General features: G+C 42.6%; 2 protein-coding genes across 4 annotated transcripts in view; one reads left to right on the top strand and one right to left on the bottom strand.

The window, feature by feature from the left end:
* STOX1 (storkhead box 1) overlaps positions 1–24,967 on the bottom strand; it is a 176,088-nt gene that overhangs the window by 122,348 nt on the left and 28,773 nt on the right. The window contains exon 2 of one of the 3 annotated variants that reach the window (XM_068258577.1): positions 16,898–17,130. The exons of the other annotated variants lie outside the window; for them this stretch is intronic. The gene's annotated coding sequence lies outside the window, so the exon portion shown is untranslated. The remainder of the gene's footprint in view (positions 1–16,897; positions 17,131–24,967) is intronic. 3 annotated transcript variants of the gene reach the window in all.
* DDX21 (DExD-box helicase 21) overlaps positions 1–24,967 on the top strand; it is a 45,706-nt gene that overhangs the window by 1,855 nt on the left and 18,884 nt on the right. Inside the window, exons 2-13 of the mRNA XM_068258580.1 lie at positions 291–422; positions 4,261–4,458; positions 6,070–6,216; positions 9,315–9,390; positions 10,875–11,053; positions 13,055–13,172; positions 15,676–15,861; positions 17,775–17,920; positions 20,032–20,184; positions 21,741–21,902; positions 23,101–23,220; positions 24,150–24,223. Of these exons, the coding sequence (XP_068114681.1) occupies positions 291–422; positions 4,261–4,458; positions 6,070–6,216; positions 9,315–9,390; positions 10,875–11,053; positions 13,055–13,172; positions 15,676–15,861; positions 17,775–17,920; positions 20,032–20,184; positions 21,741–21,902; positions 23,101–23,220; positions 24,150–24,223 (1,691 nt within the window). The remainder of the gene's footprint in view (positions 1–290; positions 423–4,260; positions 4,459–6,069; positions 6,217–9,314; positions 9,391–10,874; positions 11,054–13,054; positions 13,173–15,675; positions 15,862–17,774; positions 17,921–20,031; positions 20,185–21,740; positions 21,903–23,100; positions 23,221–24,149; positions 24,224–24,967) is intronic.

A 24,967-nucleotide genomic window follows, 5' to 3' on the forward strand; every position in this document is an offset into this window, starting at 1 on the left:
CTTCACTGTTTGATGTTCACATTACATGCGTTGCAGACCAGTGCGGTCCGCGAACGCATGCTGCATGCATTTTTGGCAAAACGCGCAGCTGACCCATTCACTACAAGTGAATGGGATCAGCCATGCAATGCATACAAACGCAGATTGTGTGCGATTGTACGCGTTGCGTTCCGATCGTACGGCCATCTGTGGGTTGTAATGTGAACGAGGACTAATATTGCACTAATGAAATTTATCATGTATGGATGACCCAGTCTTATGTTTGTTTTTTTTTTTTGTTTTTTTTCCAGAAAGCCTCTGCAACTCCCACACCAAAGAAAATGAAGAGAAAGATTGAGAATGGGGACACAGAAGAACTCGATTCCGAGCAAGCAGCTAAACTCAACGGCCTGGTGAACGAAGATTTAAATGGCAACAATCAGGTTAGCATCTCATTTTCGTTGTGTTTTAAAGAGAATCTGTATTCACAAAATGAAGTATAAACAAACATCCCTGCCTGTTTGGGGTCATCTCCTAGCCCCCTCTGTAATATTTTTGCTGCTCTCCGCTGCAATAAAGAGGGTAAAAAAACTGTTTTATAAACTGTTCTGTAAACAGAAAAGATGGCCACCAAAACAGGAAGTACATCAGCAGAGCAGTGAACTCAGTTAATACACAGTGAGTACACAGAGAATTCAGTGGGTTACACATTGAATTCAGTCTCCAGAGGTTAATTGCAAGTTTTGAAAGAGCTCTGTGTCAATGAAGCATGACAAGCTGTCTTCAGAGCCTGGAGTCTCCGCTCTGCACTCGTGTCAGCCTGACAGGCAGCTTCCTCCTCAGCCAGCTATTCTTTGTTCAGTTTATCAGTCTGTGTTTATCAACCTCACTGATAGCAGACAAGCTGACAGTGAGAGCAGGGACATTGGTCTCAATTCACTAAGCTTATCTCCAGTCTTTAATAACGTTTCTAGAGTTGTTACCATGGTGATAAGGCATGTAATATTCAGGAAACATTTTACCTCAGGCAAATCTAAAGTTAACGCTTCTGTCTTTAAAGTGACTCTGTAACAAAAATTACAACGTTTTTTCTACCATCCTACAAGTTCCTAAACCTATTCTAATGTGATCTGGCTTGCTGCAGCTCTTTCTACTATAGCCATCTCTGTAATAAATCAATGTATCTTTCCCCTGTCAGACTTGTCGGCCTGTGTCTGGAAGGCTGCCAAGTTCTTTAGTGTTGAACTGTTCCTCTATGCACACTCCAGTGTGTGTTTTATTTACATAAGCCAGCAGCTTCTCTGCTATCTTATCAGTGATAGAAGAGAGCTGGATAAAAATCCTCCTCTGGAGGCTGTGAAAGGAGCTGGTCTGTCACATACTAAGGAATTAACGACATAGGCAGAGCTGTCTGCAGGAAGCCTGTAATGTTCAGTGCATGAGAGAAGCTGGGGACAGAAGGTAAACACACACAAGTGATCTTTTGAGATTCAGAAGTAAGGCTGTATACAGCCTGCTTGTGTATGGATGTATTTTCTATGTGTGGACATGCTGTACATCAACCTACTTCCTGTTTTGGTGGCCATTTTGTTTGTTTATAAACAAACTTTTTAAAACAGTTTTTGACTACTTTTAATGTGGCGGGGATCGGTGAAATTGTGACAGAGGGTAATAGATGTCCCCTAACGCACTGGTATGTTTACTTTTGTGCGATTTTAACAATACAGATTCTCTTTAAGTTAACTCTTTAATCCTTAAAATAACTTCAGAGTTAAAGACAGGCTGTTCATTAACTGCATGTGAAAATAACTACAGAGGAGGTAACTTAACTACAGAGGAGGTAAATTAACTACAGAAGAGGTAACGTAAGGAATGAAGAGATAACTATCTTACTAGTGGAGGTAAGTTTTTTTTCTCTTGCCTTATTATCTTTAGCATGATCTTAGTGAATTGAGGTCATTGTCTGTTAGGAATAATCATCACAGGAGCACTGGAGGGGCTTGTAAGGAGTTAACTTGTTCACATTACTGAAGAGTTGGCAGCCTTCCAGACACAGGAGACAAATCCGACAGGGGAAAGAGAAGTTGATTTATTACAGAGATGGTGCAAGTAGAAAGTGCTGCAGTAAGCCAGAGCACAATGGAACAGCCTTAGGAACTTGTAGGATAGGAGAAATACTGCTAACATTTTTGTTACAGAGTCTCTTTAAATTGATGAAGAAGGCAATCCCTTCATTTCAGCTCTGTGCATCAGATGTCAATTGAAGAACTGATTTCAGCTTGTTTGCATGTAAATCTGTTATTCCGCCCAGTTCCTTCCAGCCAAGCAGCATTCTCTGCTCTGCAGAGGACATAGGCCAGGTGACTGGCACCCCCTGATCTAAAAATATTAGAATAACATTCTTAGTGGTTCTGGGCCACCCTGAGCTGCTTGGGTATTCTGTAATAGCAGCTGGGCGAGAGGAATCCAGTATTCATTGGTAAGCTAGAGATGGCGGGATACATCGGCGAACCCTATAGAGTTCCTTTCAAGCTTAGCAAATAGTAATTTTGTCAAAGTAAAATCTGAAGTGTATAAAAAGCTTTGCTTTGTTCAGCTAATTACTCGCACAACTAGGTGGAAAGTTTCTAGGCAGTTTGTACTCCACAAAGAGTACAGATTTCCGGCTTGCAAAGAAGTGACGTTCAAGCTTCAATCCGTTTTGGAAATTTGTACCTTGCTTGGAAAGACACTTTGATATTAAAGGATACCAGAGCTGAACTCGGTAGGAAAAACGGGGAGCAGGCATGTATGGGAAGCTGTCCTGATGCCCACCATCCCTCTATTCTCCTCTGTCCCCCTTCTTTGATACCTAAATGCCCCCTCTTCTGGGCCAGGCATTAGTGCGCAGGCGCTGTCTGCGCGAGTCCTACATTGTGCACCCGTGTTTGGGAGCGCACTGTGCGTCACTACGTCATACGCAGAGCACTCCCAGCCACGTGATGTAGGACGTGCGCGGCACTTTTCTGAGCACTTCGTGATTTGAAAAACTCTAGCTAATGTAATGCTATGGGTGTGAGCTCACTTGAGCGATGTGATTTTATAAAAATCCCCCATAGCATTGCATTAGCAAGAGCTTTTCAAAATCACTAGCGCTTAGAAAAGGCTGTTAGTGGGTTTGAGCCCTAACACTTCTATTGCCTACTGAGCCTGCCCTAGTGGCTGCAGCTCTGGTACTTTGAGTCCAGCAGGATAAAAGTGTAATATAAATGTTCTGTGTCTTGTCTTAATGCGGACCTGAACTCAGAAGTCTTCTCTGCTCTAAAAGATCCACAACAGCATAATAACCTTTAAACAAAAAACATTTCTTTGTTACACCTGATACAAATCTTTAACCACTTGCCGACCGCGCACTCATACCGCGCGTCGGCAAAGTGGCAGCTGCAGGACCAGCGACGCAGTATTGCGTCGCCAGCTGCAGGCTGATTAATCAGGAAGCAGCCGCTCGCGCGAGCGGCTGCTTCCTGTCAATTCACGGTGGGGTGGCTCCGTGAATAGCCTGCGGGCCGCCGATCGCGGCTCGCAGGCTAAATGTAAACACAAGCGGAAATAATCCGCTTTTACATTGTACGGCGCTGCTGCGCAGCAGCGCCGTAAGGCAGATCGGCGATCCCCGGCCAATCAGCGGCCGGGGATCGCCGCCATGTGACAGGGGACAGCCTGTCACTGGCTGCACAGGACGGATAGCGTCCTGTGCAGCCCCGATCACCGGGGATGAGCAGATAGGAGAGGGGGGAATTTCGCCGCGGAGGGGGGCTTTGAGGTGCCCCCCCGCAACATGCCATACAGGAGGAGCGATCAGACCCCCCCTGCACATCATCCCCATAGGGGGAAAAAAAAGGGGGGCGATCTGATCGCTCTGAGTGCCAGCTGATCTGTGCTGGGGGCTGCAGAGCCCACCCAGCACAGATCAAAAAAAATAACGCTGGTCCTTAAGGGGGGGTAAAGGGTGGGTCCTCAAGTGGTTAAATAAATCTGCACTGTTTCTACTTCCTAATTCATGGAAGCAGACATATTGTTAACATCCAGTGCTTTCATATGGGCTTATCTGCCATCTCTGCCATAGGAAGTCATGTGACACGGGAAGAGGTCAGATTACAACTAGTGATTCTACACGAAGGAGGGGGGAATTAGACAGGCTAAACTCTCTAAATACATACAGGGTGCATTTTTCTCTGTTTTCTTTCTGTCCTATGCAGGAGTTCAGGACCACTTTAATCACTGTTTATATTCTTACAATAGAAGACACCGAAACTGAAGAAAAAGAAGAAGCTTGCAGAGAAAGAGAGTTCTCCTGAAGCAGCTGAGCAGGACAGCGAGGAGCAGGAACTATCTGATGCTCCCACACCAAAGAAAGTAAAAAAGAAAAAACAAAAAAAGGGTCAGGAAGAAACTGAAACACAGGAAGATATAGCCGAACCTGAGACCAACGGAGAAAAGGTGATTCTATAAATATAGCAGGCGGTATCTATCGAGGTGTAAAGCTAAATGCACACTGTAAATAACTGTTGCCTGTCGAGAGCAGGTCTCCATCCTTATAGTGACAGTTTCATGTACCAGTGCATACAGATGCATTCAGCTATAGCCAAGTGTCGTGTTCTGTTGGTACGGAGAGAGGAGGGGGGACGAGGGGAACAGCGTGCTCAGCCATTGCTGCCGTTTAAAGATCCAGTGTGCCACATCTTTTTATGTGCTCAGGAGACACCTGTACACCTGCTGGATTCTCAGTGAAGTGGGCTGTGAACAATGCATGTCCAAAGTCCAGCCCGAGAACCAAAAGTGGACCACCGAGCTATTTTCTGGTGGCCTCCAAAGCGCTCTACAGGTAATACCATGCGTCCCGAAGGTCATAGCTGCAGTGCCGCATGCTGGGGCCATCTTGTATCAACGCTCTGCCTCCCCTTTTGCTCGGCTGTAGGTTATCAGCCACCACTGTAGCAGTAGCCATCACTGATTAGCAGCTACCACTGTGCCAGCAGCGGTACCAGCCACTAATTGGCAGCAGCCACTGTGCCAGCGGCAGTAACAGGCACTGATTAGCAGCCGCCACTATGCCAGCATCAGTAACAGTCAGCCACTGATTAGCAGCTGCCACTGGGCCAGCAGCAGTAACAGCCACTGATTAGCAGCTGCCACTGTCCTTACTGCACACAGTATAAGGGTTATTTCCTGTGGAAATATTTTATTTGACAGTATGTCACAGGCATAGTGTACCTAATGCAATCCGCAAAAATTGTCTCTAATTTTAGTAGTTTGGCCCCCCTAGCACTCTCAACAGTGATATGGCCCTTGGCCTAAAAAGTTTGAACACCCCTGCTATAAACAGATGCCTGGGCTGAGTTCTGTGTATGAAACAAAACCAGTGTTCCATGCTGGCTGATTAGACTTCAGTTTTTTCATGTATCTGTAAGATGGTGCTTTTTGTTACAATTTTTAAAGGGAACCAGATACGAAATTAAGGATTTTATACATACCTGTGGCTTCCTCCTGCCCCATACGCACGGATCGCTCCCACACCGTCGTCCTCCGCTGCCCGCAACTACGAGAAGCGGATCTCGTCACTGACCTAATCGGAGTCAGCTACGCAGGAGAAGTGCGCCCTCTACGTATCTCTACAGCGGCTGCTGGAGAGATATGCAAAGAGCGCACTTCTTCTATGCTAGACTGACGCAAGAGCGGGGAGCTGGTTCTCGTAGCTGCGGGCAGCGGAGGACAACTGCGTGGGAGCGATCCGTGCATATGAGGCTGGAGGAAGCCCCACGTATGTAACAAATCATTTTTTTTTTTTTTTTTTCCTTTCTTTCTTTCGTCTCTGGTTCTCTTTTAGATATGTTGTATATGTAATGTGATTCTTTCTACTATGGATTTTATCAGAAAATATTAAGTGACATTTAATCGACTCATGCTGAACTTGTATGTTGCTGCTATAACTCACCTATCACTTTATTTTTGTGATGTACAATCATTAGTTTGGTTTGAGTTGGCAGCATTGGTGAAGAATTCATCCTTCTTTTGTTATGTTAATCGTTTTTTGTCTTTTGCTCTCTGCAGAGTGGCAAAAAAACTAAAACAAAGAAAAAGTCTAGCAAAGAAACCGAGAAGGTGGACAGTGAAGACAATGATGCTCCTGTGGCAAAGAAGAGGAAAACTGAACCTGAGGCAAATGGGGAGAATGAGGAATCTAAAGCCGAGGAAGAGGTACTTGCATGCCAGATGGAATGACTTGCATGTCACTGACCATCTCTACGCATAAGTCTTAGCTTATCACATCACTATCTAACCACTTTAGATGGGCTTCCCAACTTTGTCAGCCATAAAATCAAACTCTCTTTACTCACTGCTCTGTGTCTATAGTGCAGTCTGCAACCTGCCCCTGCAGTGCAAGCATTCCAATATAATCATAAATGTTTCTGCTCTAATAAATCTTATCTCTGTGAGCTTGACTCTATTTGGTACATTGCCGAGGAGTGGGAAGCTTGTTATCTCCCCTCCCACATTCCTGCTCCTCACTGATTGGCTGAGGGCAGTTCAGTGTGACACAATGCTGAGAAGGGAAATATACCTCACGCCTGTGAAGAAGCTTCGGAAATATGATCTATACTGTGCTCGCATGTGTTTACAAAGCAAGCTTTGTATGACAGTGCAGTTTCTAGGGAGGAAAATGGAGCAATGCTTCATACACACTTGAGATAAAAGTCTTTGGAAAATGCAAGATCACAGACCAATTTTACCCCCTTCCCTGTAGTATGAGAGCCATACTCTACACAGTCTATTCTATGGAGCTGAACTCCCCATCAGATAAAATCTTTGCAAGATGCTGCACACACAGATGCTGTACAGACACAAAAGATCATTATCTGCAAAAGATCTGTTCCTGCAAAAGATCCGTTCCTGCAAAATGCATTCATAGTCTATGAGATCTGCAGATCCTCATACACACCTGGTTTAACAGACTTCATCTGCATATCTGGCAATCATCTGCAGATCTGAAGATCCATCCTGGTGGATCTGATCTGCAGATGATTGTCTGTTAAACCAAGTGTGTATGAGGATCTGCAGATCTCATAGACTATGAATGCATTTTGCAGGAACGGATCTTTTGCAGGAACGGATCTTTTGCAGGAACAGATCTTTTGCAGATAATGATCTTTTGAATGTGTACAGCATCTTTGTGTGCAGCATCTTGCAAAGATTTTATCTGATGAGGAGTTCAGCTCCATAGAATAGACTGTGTAGAGTATGGCTCTCATACTACATGGAAGGGGGTAAAATTGGTCTGTGATCTTGCCTTTTCCAAAGACTTTTATCTCAAGTGTGTATGCAGCATTAGGGAGGAAATGACATCAGGATTGGCTTCAGTCAGAGACAGTAAAGATGGAAAATAAAATGCCTGAAATGGTTTTCGTATTTTAATATATAAAGATCAAAATGTGGACATTTGTTATGTGAGTAGAACAAGTATTTATCTACTTTTATATGCATTAGAGCTAATGGCGGCACCCGTTTTACCCGGCACACACTGCATGTCAATGACCTGCTTTGTGCAGCAATCCTGTGTTTTACAGACAGAGAAAAGCGTATCCGCAGAATTTGAAGCTGCCCTTAGTAATCTAATTTTTGGGTATGTAATGCATTTACATTGTGTTCTGTGCAATAGATTAGTCCCGAAAGCAAACCTGAAGCGAAAAGAAACTTAAATGATGAATTTTATGTGTAGTACAGCCAAGAAATAGAACATTAGTAGCAAAAAAGAGTCTCATTGTTTCCAGTATAGAAAGAGTTAAAACACAAAAAAAAAAAAACTTCCGTTATCTATGCAAAAGCTTCTCCCCACTGGGTTGAATACAGTCCTGTTTTCTGAAACACTTAAACAGCCCGGAAACCGTGTAATATAGCTTAACCACCTTGGCGGTAATGACGAGCTCAGCTTGTCCATTACCGCTGCGGTGGGCTGCTCAGGCCCTGGTGGACCGTTTTTTTTTTTTTTTTTTCCCCAAAAATGTTTTTCCTATACATGCAGCTAGCACTTTGCTAGCTGCATGTCTTACGCGATCGCCGCCGATGCGTCGCTATCCGCCGCGAAAGAGGGCCCCCCACGCAGACTCCTTGCGTAGTCTGGCCAATCACCGCCAGGCTGCGCTATGGGATGGATCGGGACTCCCTCTGACATCATGATGTCATTCCGTTCGTTACCATGCCGACGGGGTAAGCCCTAAAGGAAATCCCGTTCAAAACAGGATTTCCTTATGGGTTTGATCGCCGGCGGCGATCGGAAGTGTGGGAGGGATTCGGCAGGGAGGGGGGAAATCATGTAGCTAGTGCTAGGCTAGCTACATGATTTATAAAAAAAAAAAAAAAACAAACACTGCTGCACGGCCACCCTGGCGATCTTAATAGAACGCCAAGGACTCACAAGGCGAAATAGGGAAAAAAAGTTAAATACCTGCATGACATTTGAGTGCACAGAGGACGCCATCCGTGCCGTTCCGCCAGGTCCCCGCTACTGAATGTCCCCCCGGGCCGGCTCCCGGCCCCTCAGACCGGGTCGGGCTCTCCTGCCTCCACTAAAATGGTCGCTGGAGCTGGCCGTGGCTGCGCAGTCCGCATATGTGCGGCTGCGCAGCTCTAGGGCTCCCCGCCCCGATCCACGCTACAGGCTGTCTCCTGTAGTGTGGATCGGGGGGAGGTCCTAGAGCTGCGCAGGAGTGCCATGGTACTCATTTTTGTGTGGGAGAGGTTTCACCACAATATCAGCCATACAGCGCCCCCTGATGTTCCATTTGTGAAAAGGAAAAGATTTCTCATGGGAATGGGGGTATCAGCTACTGATTGGGATGAAGTTCAATTCTTGGTCACGGTTTGTCTTTAAGATAAGGTTTTACTGTAGGAAAGTTCAAAGGGTCATTATTTTTGTTTTAGTGCAACTGTGACAGTATGATTCAGTGTTATAAAAAAAAGGTTATATAACTGAAAATAAAAATGAGACTTTTCTTTGCTACTAATGTTCTCTTCCTTCGTACTACACATACAATTCATTATACCATAAGGCTGGGGTGTTTTTTTTTCCTTTCGCCTCAGGTTTGCTTGAAGGAAGGTAGCAGTATCGGATTGTTTTGTATGGTAAACAATGTACATTCACCATGGCTGTAAAGTCAGTAAATTATATAACTTCCAAAACTAAAATAGGATTCTGTAACATTATACAAAACTTTTCTAATGGCTGCGTTGTATGTTTGAGTGTATAATATACTTTTTTTTTTTCTAATTCTGTTTTCTTTTTGCCATTGATGTTGTAGGAAATTAACTTGGAAAAAATGGAAGGTGATTTCGCAAACTTCCCACTTTCAAAGGACACCATTACAAATCTAAAAGGTAATTTGTTACTAAATGCATTGGAGTTCAATGTGTAGGCTACATCTCCGTTCCTTTTTTCGTAAAACTCTGACATTAGATGGCTGTTGTGCTGACCCTCTGCTTTTAAAGCCTGAACTCAGAACATCCTCTTTGCTCTAAAAGATAAGCAACAGCATAATAGCTGTAACAAATATTTTGTTTCTTTAAATGTTAATACAAATCCTGAAATAAATCTGCACTGTTTCTACTTCCTGCTTTCATGGAAGCAGACATATTGTTAAAATCCTGTGCTTTCAAATGAGCTTATTGGCAGTCAGATGACACGTTAGAAATCAAATTACAAATTGTGATTAGGCACAGATGAACATTTCTCTGTTTTCCTTCTGTCCTGTGCAAGAGTTCATGTCCACTTTGAGGCCCGTTTTCCACGAACTGTTGAGCTGTGTGCTAAGCAAGCAGCAGCGAGCAGTTACCAGGCAGCAGTTACCAGGCAGCAGTTACCAGGCAGCAGTTACCAGGCAGCAGTTACCAGGCAGCAGTTACCAGGCAGCAGTTACCAGGCAGCAGTGAGAGTTTGAGAGGCATTTCACTGCCTATCAACTTCTCGTGGAAAAGAGGCCTAATACTAAGTCACTGATGCAGAATGAGTACATAGATCAGATGGTCTGTCAGTGATTAGATCATTCAGGTGTGTAAATCAGACACTGATGAATATTTTTTTTTCATAAGATAAATACCGTAACCTCCATTCTCATGTTAAAGCCCCTTTTACACTTGCAGGATACCCTATTTTACCGCAAGTGGCCACAAGAGTAATGCAGTTTTTGTATAGGAGTGCTCTGTGAATCCAAGAGGATGACTTCTCCATACTAAATCAGTCAAAAACGGGCCCTTCCTTATAAGTTTAATTTATTTCAAGACAGGAAAAAAAGCCAGAGTTTCAGGGGTGTGTCTGGTCCCTTTATAGAGGCAAATGAAAATTTGAAGAAGTCTGTCTGCCGCCTTGTATGATTTGTTTTTCCCCTCTACTTATATTTATCCTCCTTCAAGAACTTGGAATTATTTCCCATGGACTTCTAATGTATTGTGTATATACATCATTGCATCATTGTTTTTTTTTTTTTTATTCCAATTCTGTGTATAATTTATTCCTTTTAGCTTAAAGTATGTGGACGGCTTTTATGATTTGTCTTTCTCTTTACTTGCCCCAGTACAAAAGACTTATCATAACAGAGTAGGTTGTTTAGACGAGAGATTATACTCTTAGGTAAGCCTAGCGGTGCATTGCTCTGACGTGAACTTTTCAAAGTGGGGAAAGGAAGTAGCAGGTGGTGGGTAGTAGCAGGATTCTAATACAGCAACTTCAGGATAAACTGAAAACCATTTCTGATAAGAGGCTATTAGATTTCAACCTGGCCCCATGGATAACATTTCTGTCCTTTTTCTGTGGTTGAAGATTAAGCTCAACTTTTTTTTTTTCCCCCTTTTTTCATGTAATGTAGCCAAAGGAGTCACCTATCTGTTTCCCATACAAGCCAAGACCTTCCACACTGCCTACAGTGGGAAAGACGTGGTTGTCCAGGCCCGGACTGGTACAGGAAAAACCTTCTCATTCGCCATTCCATTGATTGAAAAATTGAATGAGGATAAAACCCCTCTGGCACAAGGAAGAGCACCCAGGGTACGTGTCTTGCCACATTAGTTCCTTTTTGTTGTTGCTGCCTTAAAGCTAATCGTTTTATGTTTATGTTTGGTTGAGGGCTTAATCCAAATCTGTAACTTTGATTGGGTGAGATCTTCTATCCTAAAGCAACCAGCCAGATTTTTCAGGTTTATGTCAGGTGATCAGAACTGTGGTTTGCTTTTGAGCTACATTCTAGCCATAACACTTTACTACCACCTTTACACTAAGTGTGCATCAAGTGAACCAGAGATGAAGCACCCTCAGGTATTTTACCATATAGATCAGTGGGAACATTAGAGAAAACACCTACCATGCTTTCTGTTTCATTCTGCACTGCACAGCTTGTTTCTTATCAGACCTGATAAAATCCCTGACAGAGCAGTCTGGCTTTGCTATAATGACTCAGCTATAATGATTCCTGAGCAGAGCCAGCAGGGGGCAGGCTTGGACTTGAAAAGGCATGAGAGAACACAGACTGAGCTATAAATATTCCTGAGCAAAGCCAGCCTGAATGCTCAGTCAGGGATTTTATCAGGGCTGATTAGAAGCAAGCTGTGCAGTGCAGAATGAAACAGAAAGCAAGGTGGGTGTTTTCTCCAATGTTCCCACAGATATATATGGTAAAATACATGAGGGTACTTCATCTCTGGTTCCCTTTCAGTACCCTGCTGTTCTGCTGCTTTCATATCTCAATGAAGGAACAGCAGGAGAAACATGAAGGGTCGCACTTTTCTGAGGTCTAAAAATTCCCCAAAGTGAACTAGAAAAAAAGCGCATAGAACTAGGGAGGGTGAGATGCAGATAATCCAGGAGTTGATGCAGGATTATGCACATTTATGCTTCTTGAAAAAGGACCAATTGAATCCTGTCAAGGTGGAATTTGATTGGTCCATTTTCAAGCTACATAAATTGATCTACAAAATTTGCATAATCTTGAATCCACTCGGGAATAACAGTATTTGTATCACTTGCCATCCCCACATCGTACAAATACATGCATGTAGTCTTAATTGAAAACTTACTAAAACAGGCAAATGGCAGGTCGGTCTTACGTGAAGGTGGATTCCAACTATAGAATTGGTACAATACTATAATTGGAATTAAGGTATTATTGCTGCCTACCCAGTTTTTCGGGTCACCTAGTGACCAGAAAAATTTGATAGGCAGCAAAAACACCTTAATGGGTATTGGTAAGTGGTTGGAAGTAAACCTAAAGCAGACATGGAGAAGATGGTTGGATACTTGTCTATGGAGAAGAAAATCTCTGAATCCCACAGGCCTCTCTCTGTTCCCTCGTTTCACCTCTTGACACTCCCCTACCTTTCCCCCAGCTAAAATTAGTTGGTCAGAAGGTCGAATTTGTTGCCATTTCCCCGAGTACTTCTGAAGATGTGCAGGACTGCCTGCCAAGGAGTCCCAAAGCTGCAGAAAGTCGAACAGGGACAGCGGTGGAACGAGGGCACAGAGAGAAGACCTGGAAAACTCTATGGGATCCAGAGCCTACATTGATATGTATTTAAAGGACAACTAATTAGAGGGCTATGGAGGCTGCCATATTTATTACCTTATAAGCAATACCAGTTGCCTGGCAAGCCTACTGATCCCCTGCTTCAAATACTTTTAGCTATAGACCCTGAACAAGCATGCAGCAGATCAGGTGTTTGACATTATTGTCAGATCTGACATTAGCTGCATGCTTGTTCCTGGTGTGACTCTGGCACTACTGTAACCAAATAGATCAGCAGGACTGCCAGGCAACTGGTATTTTTAACAGGAAATAAATATGGCAGCTTCCATAACCGTCTTGTTAATCTGAAGCTAGTTTCCTTGCTTTAAGTTTGCTTTAGAGTAATAACTAACAAATGGAGTTAGTGAGGTGTCCTAAACCTGGTAGATTGTTAAGCAGTTATCACTGTATGTATTTGGTTTGTTTTTTTTTCACCGCGCTCTTGTTTTTTAAATCTACTGAAGTGGTTATGTGTGTTCTTCTCATTATAGGTGCTGATTCTCACTCCAACTAGAGAATTGGCAATTCAGATTACTAATGAAATTCGCGGCATTACTAAAAAACTGAAGACTTGTTGTTTCTATGGAGGAACTCCTTATCAGCAGCAAGGTGAGCATTACTCTGACTGTTAGGAATGTTTGTTGGAGACGTCCCTTTATGGGCGATGTCATTTATGAATGAGAGCTGCGGGTGACTTAGTTGGGAAAAGCTGTATGCTTCAGAAAGTAAGCAAAATGGCAATACTCACCTGCATGTTTGTCCTGCAGGATACTTATTAAAAATAGGCTATTTTCAAGGACTTCTATTGACAAGTGTCTTTGTTTGCATACAGCTAGACAGGAAGTACATCATCGGGATTCCCTTCCTTCCACGCATGCACGTCACACAGTGCTCCGTCACCCATTGACTTCTGTTATCGCAAGCACTGTGCATTTAGTGCGGTGCTTGCGGTAACGCGCTGAAGGCTGTGCGTTGGAATTGCAGCAGGGTGAACACTTCCAACGAGCTGCGACTAGGTAAAAGTAAACGGCCCCATTGTCTTGCATTGCCATTTTGTTTGCAACGCAATTGCTGTTGCAAAAGCTTCTTCTTACGCTTGCCGTGATTGCGACATGAGCCTTCGGGAGTGAAACGCGAGTGCACCAATTATCGTGCAGCCCTATTGCAATTTGTGAACAACAAAACGTGCTAATGGAAAAGTTCATCACGATTTACATATAAATCCAGGAGTGCTAGTGATCGGCAAAACACAGGCGATCGTTTTTTTTATTTTTAAAGGGAAGATCCGCGGTAGTTACTAAAAAAAAAAAAAAACACTAATCCACTTACCTGGGGCTTCCTCCAGCCCGTGGCAGGCAGGATGTGTCCTCGCCGCCGCTCCGCAGGCTCCCGGTCTTCTCCGGTGGCGCACCCGACCTGGCCAGGCCGGCTAATAGGTCGGGCTCTTCTGCGCCCCAAAGTGCATCTCACTTGGGCGCGCTGACGTCATCGGACATCCTCCGGGCTGTACGGCGCAGAACTGCGCCTGTGCAGTACAGCCCGGAGGACGTCCAATGACGTCAGCGCGCCCACGTGAGGCGCACTTTGGAGCGTAGAAGAGCCCGACCGGGTGCGCCACCGGAGAAGACTGGAGCAGCAGCGAGGGCACGTCCTGCCTGCCACGGGCTGGAGGAAGCCCCAGGTGAGTGGATTTGTGTTTTTTTTGTTTTTTTTTTTTGTTTTTTTTTATCACCGTGAACCTTCCCTTTAAAGAGAATATGTATTGTTAAAATCGCACAAAAGTAAACATACCAGTGTGTTAGGGGACATCTCCTATTACCCTCTGTCACAATTTCGCCGCTCCCTGCCGCATTAAAAGTAGTCAAAAACAGTTTTAAAAAGTTTGTTTATAAACAAACAAAATGGCCACCAAAACAGGAAGTAGGTTGATGTACAGTATGTCCACACATAGAAAATACATCCATACACAAGCAGGCTGTATATACAGCCTTCCTTCTGAATCTCAAGAGATCACTTGTGTGTGTTTACCTTCTGACCCCTTCAGCTCTCACCCACTGAAGTGACAGGCTTCCTGCAGACAGCTCTGCCTATGTTGTTAATTTCTCAGTATGTGAAAGCCCAGCTCCTTTCACAGCCTAACAGAGGAGGATTTTTATCCAGCTCTCTTTTTTCACTGATAAGATAGCAGAGAAGCTGCTGGCTTATGTAAATAACACACACACTGGAGTGTGCATAGAGGAACAGACCAGCACAGAAGAGTTGGCAGCCTTCCAGACACAGGCTGACAAGTCTGACAGGGGAAAGATACATTGATTTATTACAGAGACAGTGATAGTACAAAGTGCTGCAGTAAGCCAGAACACATTAGAATAGGTTTAGGAACGTGTGGGATGGTAGAAAAAACATTGTAATTTTTGTTACAGAGTCACTTTAAGTGGATAGCAGCTAGTGGAAAAGGGCCCTAACGTAACGCACACTTGCGATGCAAGTGTAAAAGGTGCCTACAGGTATTACCTGAATCAACACCTGTTTGATGCGGAAAAAAATTATGATATAATGAATTGGTTGTGTAGTACGGATAATTTAATAGAACATTAGTAGCAAAGAAAATATTTTTATTTTCAGTTATATCGTTGTTTTTTGTTTTTTTTTGTTTTTTTTTTTGTTTAATAACATTGCATCATTCTCTAATATTTGCAGTTTACGCACTACTCAGCGTTCTAAATGATTTCACAGAGCAGGCTAATGACCTTTTCAACTTTCCTCTGCAGAAAAAAAAATACAGTGACAGACAGTTGAGATAATAAGCTTCAGAAGACAGAGCTCTCTGCCACTTTAAGTGAAGCATTTTTTGCATAGATAACTGGAGTTTCTTCCAGTACTGGAAAAATATTAGACTCATAGCTCTGCTGCTAATGTTTTATTTCTTAGCTGTACTACACATACAAATCATTCTATCATAAGTTTATTTTCACTTCAGATTCCCTCTAACAGACTTTTTACATGCTAGAATGGGAAATTGTGGTGGGAATTGCCAGGTTTATATTGCCCTCTAATCCTCTCCTCCTCTGCAGTATTTATATTGCCTCTAATCCTGGTCTCTTCTCCGCAGTATTTGCTATTAGAACTGGAATTGACTTCCTGGTTGGCACACCGGGTCGTATCCGAGATCTCATCCAGAATTATAAGCTGAATCTCACCGTACTGAAACACGTGGTGCTCGATGAAGTGGACATGATGTTTGACATGGGGTTCTCTGACCAAGTGGAGGAAATATTATCTGCCCGTTACACTTCTGGTAGGTTTCATGCGTTCCGCGTTTGGGACATTTTTTAGGTAGGCTTAAAGAGAACCTGTACTGAGTAAAAATATTTAAAATAAACACATGAGGTAACTTCAAATGTACATTACATAGTTACCTTGCCATCAGTTCCTCTCAGAAGCTCGCCATTTTCTTCTGACAATAATCCCTTCCAGTTCTGACAACATTTTGTCAGATCTGTAATATATCAGTTGCTGTCAGTAAAATATCAGTTGCTGTCAGTTATAGCTGAGAGGACAACTGATGTACCAGGTAATGTCCATGTTTCCCTATGGCTCAAGTGGGCGATGTTACAGTTTAACTGTGTGCTGACCAGAAAGCTGTTATGGGTAATGGCCATTTTCAAAATGGAGGACGGAAAATTCCCCTGATCACAGTGAACAAACAGGACGTGGGACAGGTGAAAGACACTGAGGAATAGACTACATGGAAGGTAAGTATGACTTGTGTATGCTTATTTTGACTTTTAATGTTCAGTTCAGGTTTTCTTTAAGGCCCTTGCCCACTAGCTGTGTGTGTTTGCATTTTAAAAAAATGCATTCCCATTTACTTGAATTAAAATCAAGGTAAAATTAAACGCTGTGGTTGTTATTAGTTAATGGAGATGAGTTTTGAAAATGCAAATGCTGCAGTAATGCAGAGCAGCTAGTGGGAAAGGGCCCATAGTTGCTTTTCTTAAGCTTTGTGCATGCTGTATACATTCAAAATTGCAGATGTAGTAATGGGGGGGGGGGGGGGGGGTATCCAATTTTGTAGCCACTCATCACAGTGGATAAGTGTTATTCAGAAATGGCACGAGATCACTCCTGCAGTGAATTTTCCGAAATGTACAATTTAAATCACATATGATGTGAACAATACCATTGAGATGGTTTGGGTGGCTTCATTAGGGAAAATGCATACAAAAAGACATGTAGTTTTCTCGAAGTCTATCTACACACTTCAGATTTTATAACCTCTGACCATCTCTACACTTAGCCCCCTCATCATAAATACACCTCACCCCCTTTACCTGCATGACCTCTATTGTTCCAAAGGCATCTCAGTTGGGGTATCAGTCTGGGTTTCGATGTCTAGAGGTGGGCGTGCTGCTCCTTCTCCCTTTCTGCCACTCTTCTCCCTTCCAGTGGGTTGGTTGGTCAGCAGTGGGCTTAACAGTGTTCTCCCCAGAAATTTTTTCTAGTCGGGTGGCATGAAAAAGTAGCCGGGTGGGGCGTGATAACAGAATGCAGGTCCGGCGCTTCTCTGCATACAACAGAGGAGAAGATGAGCCGGGAGGTCACCACAACTTGCTGGGTGGAGCGCCCGGCTAAAAGAGCCTGGGGAGAACACTGGGCTAATAAAAGATAATAGAATTGTGCTTTATCAAATAATACACCTATTACTTTTATTTTCAGTATGTTTAAAGGACACCTGAAGTGAGAGGTATGGAGGCTGCCATGTTTGTTTCCTTTTAAACAATGCCCATTGCCTGGCTGTCCTGCTGATCATCTGCCTCTAATACTTTAAGCCATAGACCCTAAACAAGCATGCAGATGAGATGTTCTGACTGAAGTCAGACTGGATTAGCTGCATTCTTGTTTCAGGTGTGTGATTGAGACACTACTGCAGTGAAAGATATCAGCAGGACTGCCTGTTCACTGCTCTTGTTTAAAAGGAAATAAATATGACAGCTCCATATCCCTGTCGCTTCAGGTGTCCTTTAAAAATATTTACGTTACTAGCAATCTTTTAGCTTGACTTTGTTGCATGACCTGAGTATTGTCTTTACCATGGGAGAACTATAGCTATAGCAGGCATGCTTTCTCACAATACATTGTACAAGATTCCAGTAGAGGATGTAGTATGGCATAGGTTGATTTGTGATACTTTTTTTTTCCTTTTTGAAGACCCTGAAGAAAATCCACAGACTCTTCTGTTCTCTGCAACCTGCCCAGATTGGATGTACAATGTTGCAAAAAAGTACATGAAAAAGGAATACACAAAGATCGACCTCGTCGGACACCGAAGTCAGAGGGCTGCTATCACAGTTGAGGTCAGCAGGATGTTAACACATCTATTTGATAATGTTCTATATTTTTCACCATTGTGCAGTCTGATGACATGAGTAATAATGGTTTCTTATGATACAAATGGCACTACCAATAGTTTTGGAGAACAAAATACCCAGGCAGCTTGGAGAGACTCAAAACCACTAGGGAAGTTTAGGGGACTAAAAAAGTGAAAAGCCCTCCTACTAAAAAACAATGCTCAAGTGTAATGTGCCTTTTTAAAACAGAAGGTATTTGCGATAAGTGAGCAACTGTGGTTTCCCACAATGCATCACTACTGAATATGCAAATTATCTCTATGCCCCTGAAACCAGGCTTTCATCCAGAACTGCTGATGTATAGCAAACCTATAGCTTATGCGTTTTGCAAAGCCACATAAACCCAACATTCAGCTTATGGTGACCCAAAACCACAAGTATAGGGGACTGAAAAGCCCTACTAAAAAGCAACGCTTAGTGTAGTTAACCTTCTTAAAACAGCAGTTATTTGCAATAATTCAGCCTTAAAGAGAAACTCCGACCAAAAATTGAACTTTATCCCAATCAGTAGCTCATACCCCCTTTTACATGAGAAATCTATTCCTTTTTTACAAACAGACCATCAGGGGGCGCTGTATGACTGATATTGTGGTGAAACCCCTCCCACAAGAAAAGTTTGAACTTTTTTGGGCAGTTTCCTGTCTGTGAACCTTGTTGCATTGTGGGAAATATCTGTTACAGCTGTTTCCAACTGCCAAAAACCATGCAGCAGCTACATCACCTGCCAACAGTAAAATGTTCACTGGAGTTCGTCTTTAAGTGGGCAACTTTGGCTTCCCACAATATTTCACTACTGAATATGCAAATTATCTCTTTATGCCCCTGAAGCCAGGCTTACATCCAGAACTGCTGGTGTGTATTTTGGGCAACTGTTGCTTAACCACCCTGGCGTTCTATTGAGATCGCCAGGGCGGCTGCGGGAGGGTTTTTTTTTAATTAAAAAAAAAAACTATTTCATGCAGCCAACTGAAAGTTGGCTGCATGAAAGCCCACTAGAGGGCGCTCCGGAGGCGTTCATCCGATCGCCTCCGGCAAGCATAAGTAACAAGGAAGGCTGCAATGAGCCATGGCGACGAGCGGAGTGACGTCAGCTGACGTCAGCCGCCTCCGATCCAGCCCTTAGCGCTGGCCGGAACTATTTGTTCCGGCTGCGCAGGGCTCGGGCGGCTGGGGGGACCCTCTTTCGCCGCTGCTCGCGGCGGATCGCCGCAGAGCGGCGGCGATCAGGCAGCACACGCGGCTGGCAAAGTGCCGGCTGCGTGTGCTGCTTTTTATTTGAACAAAATCGGCCCAGCAGGGCCTGAGCGGCACCCTCTGGCGGTAATGGACGAGCTGAGCTCGTCCATACCGCTAAGGTGGTTAATGAGGAACTCCAGTTAACATTTTAGTGTTGGCAGGTGATGTAGCTGCTGCATGGTTTTTGGCAGTTGGAAACAGCTGTAACAGATATTTTCCACAATGCAACAAAGTTCACAGACAGGAAACTGCCAAAAAAAAGTATGTACTTTTCTTGTGGAAGGGGTTTCGCCACAATATCAGCCATACAGCGCCCCCTGATGGTCTGTTTGTGAAAAAGAATAGATTTCTCACGTAAAAGGGGGTAGCAGCTACTGATTGGGATGACGTTCAATTTTTGGTCGGAGTTTCTCTTTAACTTCAGTATGAGGCTTTAGATGAGTGATTTCCCTTTCATGTCCAGCTGCTGTCTGTTAGTGGAAATTATTTATCTTCCATATGCTGGTTTCAGGACTCCATGGTCTTTGTAAGCATTGCACAGTGATCAGTGTTGTACATGAAGTGTTTTTGGTATGAAAATTGCATAGATGACCAGTAGTGTTAGCAGGTCAGTAACTCAAGTACCAAACAGTGAGGGAACTGAATGTCCTGCTGCAATTGTCCTGTAATTGGTAGAGGAAATGACCCGGAGTTCTCATCTACATTAACCTGTAAAATGAGCAAAATTATACTGCAGACTGTTTCTAAAGAAAAGTTTGTGGCCTGAATACTAATTACGATCTTTTTTCCCTTTTTTATTTTTTTATTTTTTTTATTTGCAGCATTTGGCGATTGAATGTAACCGATTCCAGAAGGCAGCCGTCCTTGGCGACATTGTTCAGGTCTATAGCGGGAGTCACGGGAAAACCATCGTCTTTTGTGACTCCAAACTAGAAGCGCACGAACTGTCCACTAGCTGTGGCTCATTGAAACAGGTCTGTTGCTACAGTTTTGTTATGCTAAACTGGCAGAATTAACAATAGAAACAGCACTTACTCTGATTCAGTTATTAACCACAACTATTGAGAATCTGTATTAAAACATAACTTTTAATTTTATAAAGGGCTATCTACAATCTTTCTATTGAAAATAACCTACAGGGGACATAAGGAAAGTATTCTAGAGCCACATACTTTTGATCCTTTTATATGTGATGGGATTAAGAAACCTCTTCCCCGGATAAAATGCTTAGACATAAAGACCCCCACCAACCCAACATATTTCGCCCACTCATAAGGGGGGCTTCGTCAGGGGAAAAAAAAGTGCTCAGTACTAAGGGTGCAGGTGTAATGTACAAATAAAGCATTAAATATACATTTCAATAAATCTCATGTAGCCTTTCGGCTCGGTCAAGGCAACAGCCTTTCTGCACTGTTAGCAGCCGGAATTATCAGTAGAACAGTGTTAATGCATATCCTTGTATAAACCTTCTAGCAATATAAAGGATCACTGTTGTGAAAAACAGTAACATTTATAGCACATTACTCAGAGTAAAAGGCACTACAAAATAATTTTCTTCTATGTTGCTGTCATATTGGGTAGGCAGTAATCTGACAGCACTTACTGACAGCAAGTCCATCTCCCCATAGGGGATTCTCAATATTTCCATTATTCTTTACAAAAGCACTCTATGAAAATGAGCTGTGCGGAGATGCCTGCTGGCTGGCCTCCCTGCTCATTTGCACACTATTTTGGTAACTGAACTGAGCAACAGCCATTCAGTAAGTGCTTTTGAAAATAATGAAAAAATCTGAGATTTTCGGGCTTAACACTCCCTCTAAGCTCTCGTCTCTCCTGGTCTGGCTAAATCTCTCCACTCTTGTGTAGCCATTGTACAAATGCATGCAGCTGAGAGCCAGACATCCTAAATGGGAAACCGTAAACAAATAAAGTTCAAAGAGGAACTCCAGTGAAAATAATGTAATAAAAAAGGGCTTAATTTTTACAACAATTATGTATAATTGATTTAGTCTGGTCTGTGTTTGCTCATTGTAAAATCTTTCCTCTTCGTGATTTACATTCAGACATTAATCACATGGTGACATTTTTACTGCTGGCAAGTGTCACTGGAAGGAGATGCTGCTTTCTTTTTTTTGGCAGTTGTAAACAGCTGTTATTTCCCACAATGCAACAAGGCTTCCACAGTGTGATGTCAGTACCTCAGTGCTGTGAGGTGCTGACATCATTTGTAGGAGGGGTTTCACCACAAAATCAGCACTGCGTAAAATGTTGGCGCTTTATAAATACAATAAATAAAAATCAGCCATAAGAGCCCCCTGATGATAGGTTTGAGAAAAGGTAAAGATTTCTCATGGGAAAGGGGGCATCAGCTACTGATTAGGATGAAGTTCAATTCTTGGTTACGGTTTCTCTTTAAAGAACTGAGGGAAGAAAGATGCCTACTTCTCCAGCTATTTTAGTACAGTATAGTGGTTCTTGTACATACAGATTGATTTAATAACACTTGAAAATGTATTTACGTTTTTCACAGAGTGCCAAAGCACTGCATGGCGACCTCCAGCAAAAGGAGCGTGAAGTCATCTTGAAAGGCTTCAGAAACGGATCGTTTGAAGTACTTATTGCCACGAATGTGGCTGCACGAGGTCTGGACATTCCGGAGGTTGATCTGGTCGTCTTGTATTCTGCACCAAGGGTGAGAGTTTTGTATGTTTTTTGCTAATCCGCTTGCTAGAATGTAACAAGTCTGCCATATAGTGAAACCAGATTTGTAGTGTTCAGAAGGGGTTAATGTGGATTTGCATGTAGCATCATATGGGGGCAGAGGGGAGTGTGAGTGACTAGACAAGTCTGATGCTGTTCCCCCCCCCATATAAAGTAGTGATATTCCTGCTTTGCTGCAGGTGTTAGTAATACTCCTGCCATATGTCCGCTTTGTGCCTTCCTGCAGACCGTAGTAATAAACTGATTAAAATGTCTCATAGGAGTGTATGGTGAGGTGACTAAAAGGACTTACAGAAAGCCACAAAGGAGATGTATGGCAGAGGAGCAGGATGCTGTGATTACATCAACAAGAATCCAGTGAGGGAGAGACCACACTTGTTCACCCTAGACTGCAGGCATTTGCTAGCAGTCTATGGTAATTGTAATTTTATCCAGCGGGGCATATTTTTTTTTTTTTTTTTACAGGTGTGAGTGAATTTTGGCTAAAAAAATTGCTGAGTTGTAAAAGCATGCGTCGGCCATATAAAGCATTAGGAGTGATTTCTGCTAAATTGCACACACTTTTCAACAAGTGTGGCCCCGGCCTTAAACTGTAAAATACTTACAGTATCCACAATTTAAAGGTGGCCACACGCGATACAATAAAATGATCCGATTATATAGCAATTCGATAAGAACAATCGAATTTCACGAAAAATCTATTTTTTTTTATTAGAGTAAGAAATCCGATCGGATTTTCCGGTTTTTTTTTTTTTTATTCCATATAAATTGATCAGGAGTGGTGGATTTTTCTGATCAATTTTTATGACAATAGTATGGTGTGTGGTAATTGTGTCTATATATATATATATATATATATATATATATATATATATATATATATATATATATATATATATATATATATACATACACACCCAAGCAATTCTCTGTTTTCAATCATTTTTTCATAATTGGAGAGAAATGTAATGTGTGTGTGTGTGTGTGTGTGTGGGGTACATTGGTCAGATTTTTCAAATCTTACAATCAGAAAAATTGATTGCAATTCTTGAATTGAAAAGATAAATAAAACAAAAAAATGGTATGGTGTGTGTGGCCACCTTATGCCATCCGATGCCATGGGTGGAGTTGTCCATTATTTGTGATGACTGTAATTGTTCTGTTTGTAGGAAGCTGATGCGTACGTCCATCGGTCCGGACGCACAGGCAGAGCGGGCCGCACAGGAATCTGTATCTCGCTTTATGAACCCAGAGACAGACATTACCTGAATATTGTGGAGCGGAGCACGGTAGGTGCTGGAAATACTTGTACATATATTTATGGGTCTGGGGTCTTGCAGAACATTGGTGATATACTCCTTTCCAGGGAATAAGGAAAGATTAGACCTAAAGGGAAGCTACAGTTTCTGTTGGAAAAAAAACAAAACGTTCCCTCATAGTTTGCTTTTATGCATGGTTAAAGAATTTTGCAAATGTTTTAGTAGACCTTTTTGTAATGATATTGGAAGAGCACCACTGACCTCCCTTTACACTGCAGGAATCCTTGAAAGTCTTTCATAATGTTTTCATTGCAGACAGAAAATGTGTAATTTTAATACATGATTTGTGCAGATTTCTGAGAAAAGCAGTAAGCCAATTACAACTTGTGGAGCATGAGAACAATGGGATTTTTTGTATATAGCGCTGCATAATATGTTGGTGCTTTATAAATACAATAAATATAGCACCCTCCTTCACCCATGGTTTAAAGGAAGACATTAATTTGGCATTTAGTAACATCACAACTGGATACAGAATGAATTGTAATATCACTCATGCCTATTTTACTTTCCTTGAGTAGACCCCCCCCCCCCCCCCCCCACAGTAGACCACACATTCAATTACTGGCATGGCAGGGGTGTTGCTTATCTGATGCCAGGTTAGGTGGGTGGAGATGCCAGTTCAGAACGGTCTAGGGATGGTCAATCATTCTAAGTATGTTGCTGGAAAATTGACGGATTGACTCCCACAGAGCTGGAATATGATTGGCCCATTTTCAAGCTGCAAAAATGTGCTTACAGAGTTTGCATAATTCTGCATCAGCTTGGAACTATTTCCATCTTGACCATCCATGGAACTGTGTTTTTAGTTAGTTTTTTTCCTGTTTTACATTTAACCTCTACTAAGTTCTTCTGTATTCAAAATGAAGTCTTCAATCGCCTTATTTTGTTTCCCATAGGGAATAAAGTTTAAACGTGTTGGCATTCCATCCATCTTAAATGTTGCCAAGTCCTCCAGTGAAGATGCCATCAAGTGAGTTTTTTGTTTGTCTATTTGTTTTAATTGCAGTGTCAGTTGTGATTACAGCCTGACAAATTAGAAAAACACCTACCGTATATACTCGGCTATAAGTCGAGAAATTTTGGACTGACTCAAAGTATAAAAGTGGGGGGGTCGCCTTATACTCGAGATAGTCCAAAATTTCCCCACTTATAGCCAGGAATGGGGGAGGCACCTCTTTCTCTCCCCCTTCCTGGCCAGGGGGACACAGAGGCCACACAGCCCGGGGGACACAGAGGCCACACAGCCCGGGGGACACAGAGGCCACGCTGCTAGAAGGGCCACACAGCCCTTAACTTTGCTGCACAGACTTATATTTGAGTAATTAATAAATTCCTGTTTAAGAGGGTCAAATTTTGGGGTCGACTTATACATGAGGTCGACTTGTATCCGAGTATATACGGTATATGTTCTGTTAAAGTTATGTTGCTGTATTGCATCACATTTCAATTGGAGTAAGGCTCACATGGAAAAAGGGGGCCCGGAAATCTGGGCGCCCAGAAAAGCCGATAGAATATTGGTAAATTTACCAATATTCTACTGTTATAGTACAAAATGTCACCATGTGATACATATCAGAATGAGGAAAAATTTTACAATGGGCAAACACTGACTAAATCCTTTATACATAATTATTGTAAAAATTAAGCACTTTTGTTTTACATTATTTTCACTGGAGTTCCTCTTTAATGCACTCTACGCCTCACTTAAATGTGC

This window comes from Hyperolius riggenbachi, chromosome 10, assembly GCF_040937935.1.
Source record: "Hyperolius riggenbachi isolate aHypRig1 chromosome 10, aHypRig1.pri, whole genome shotgun sequence".
Taxonomy (NCBI): domain Eukaryota; kingdom Metazoa; phylum Chordata; class Amphibia; order Anura; family Hyperoliidae; genus Hyperolius; species Hyperolius riggenbachi.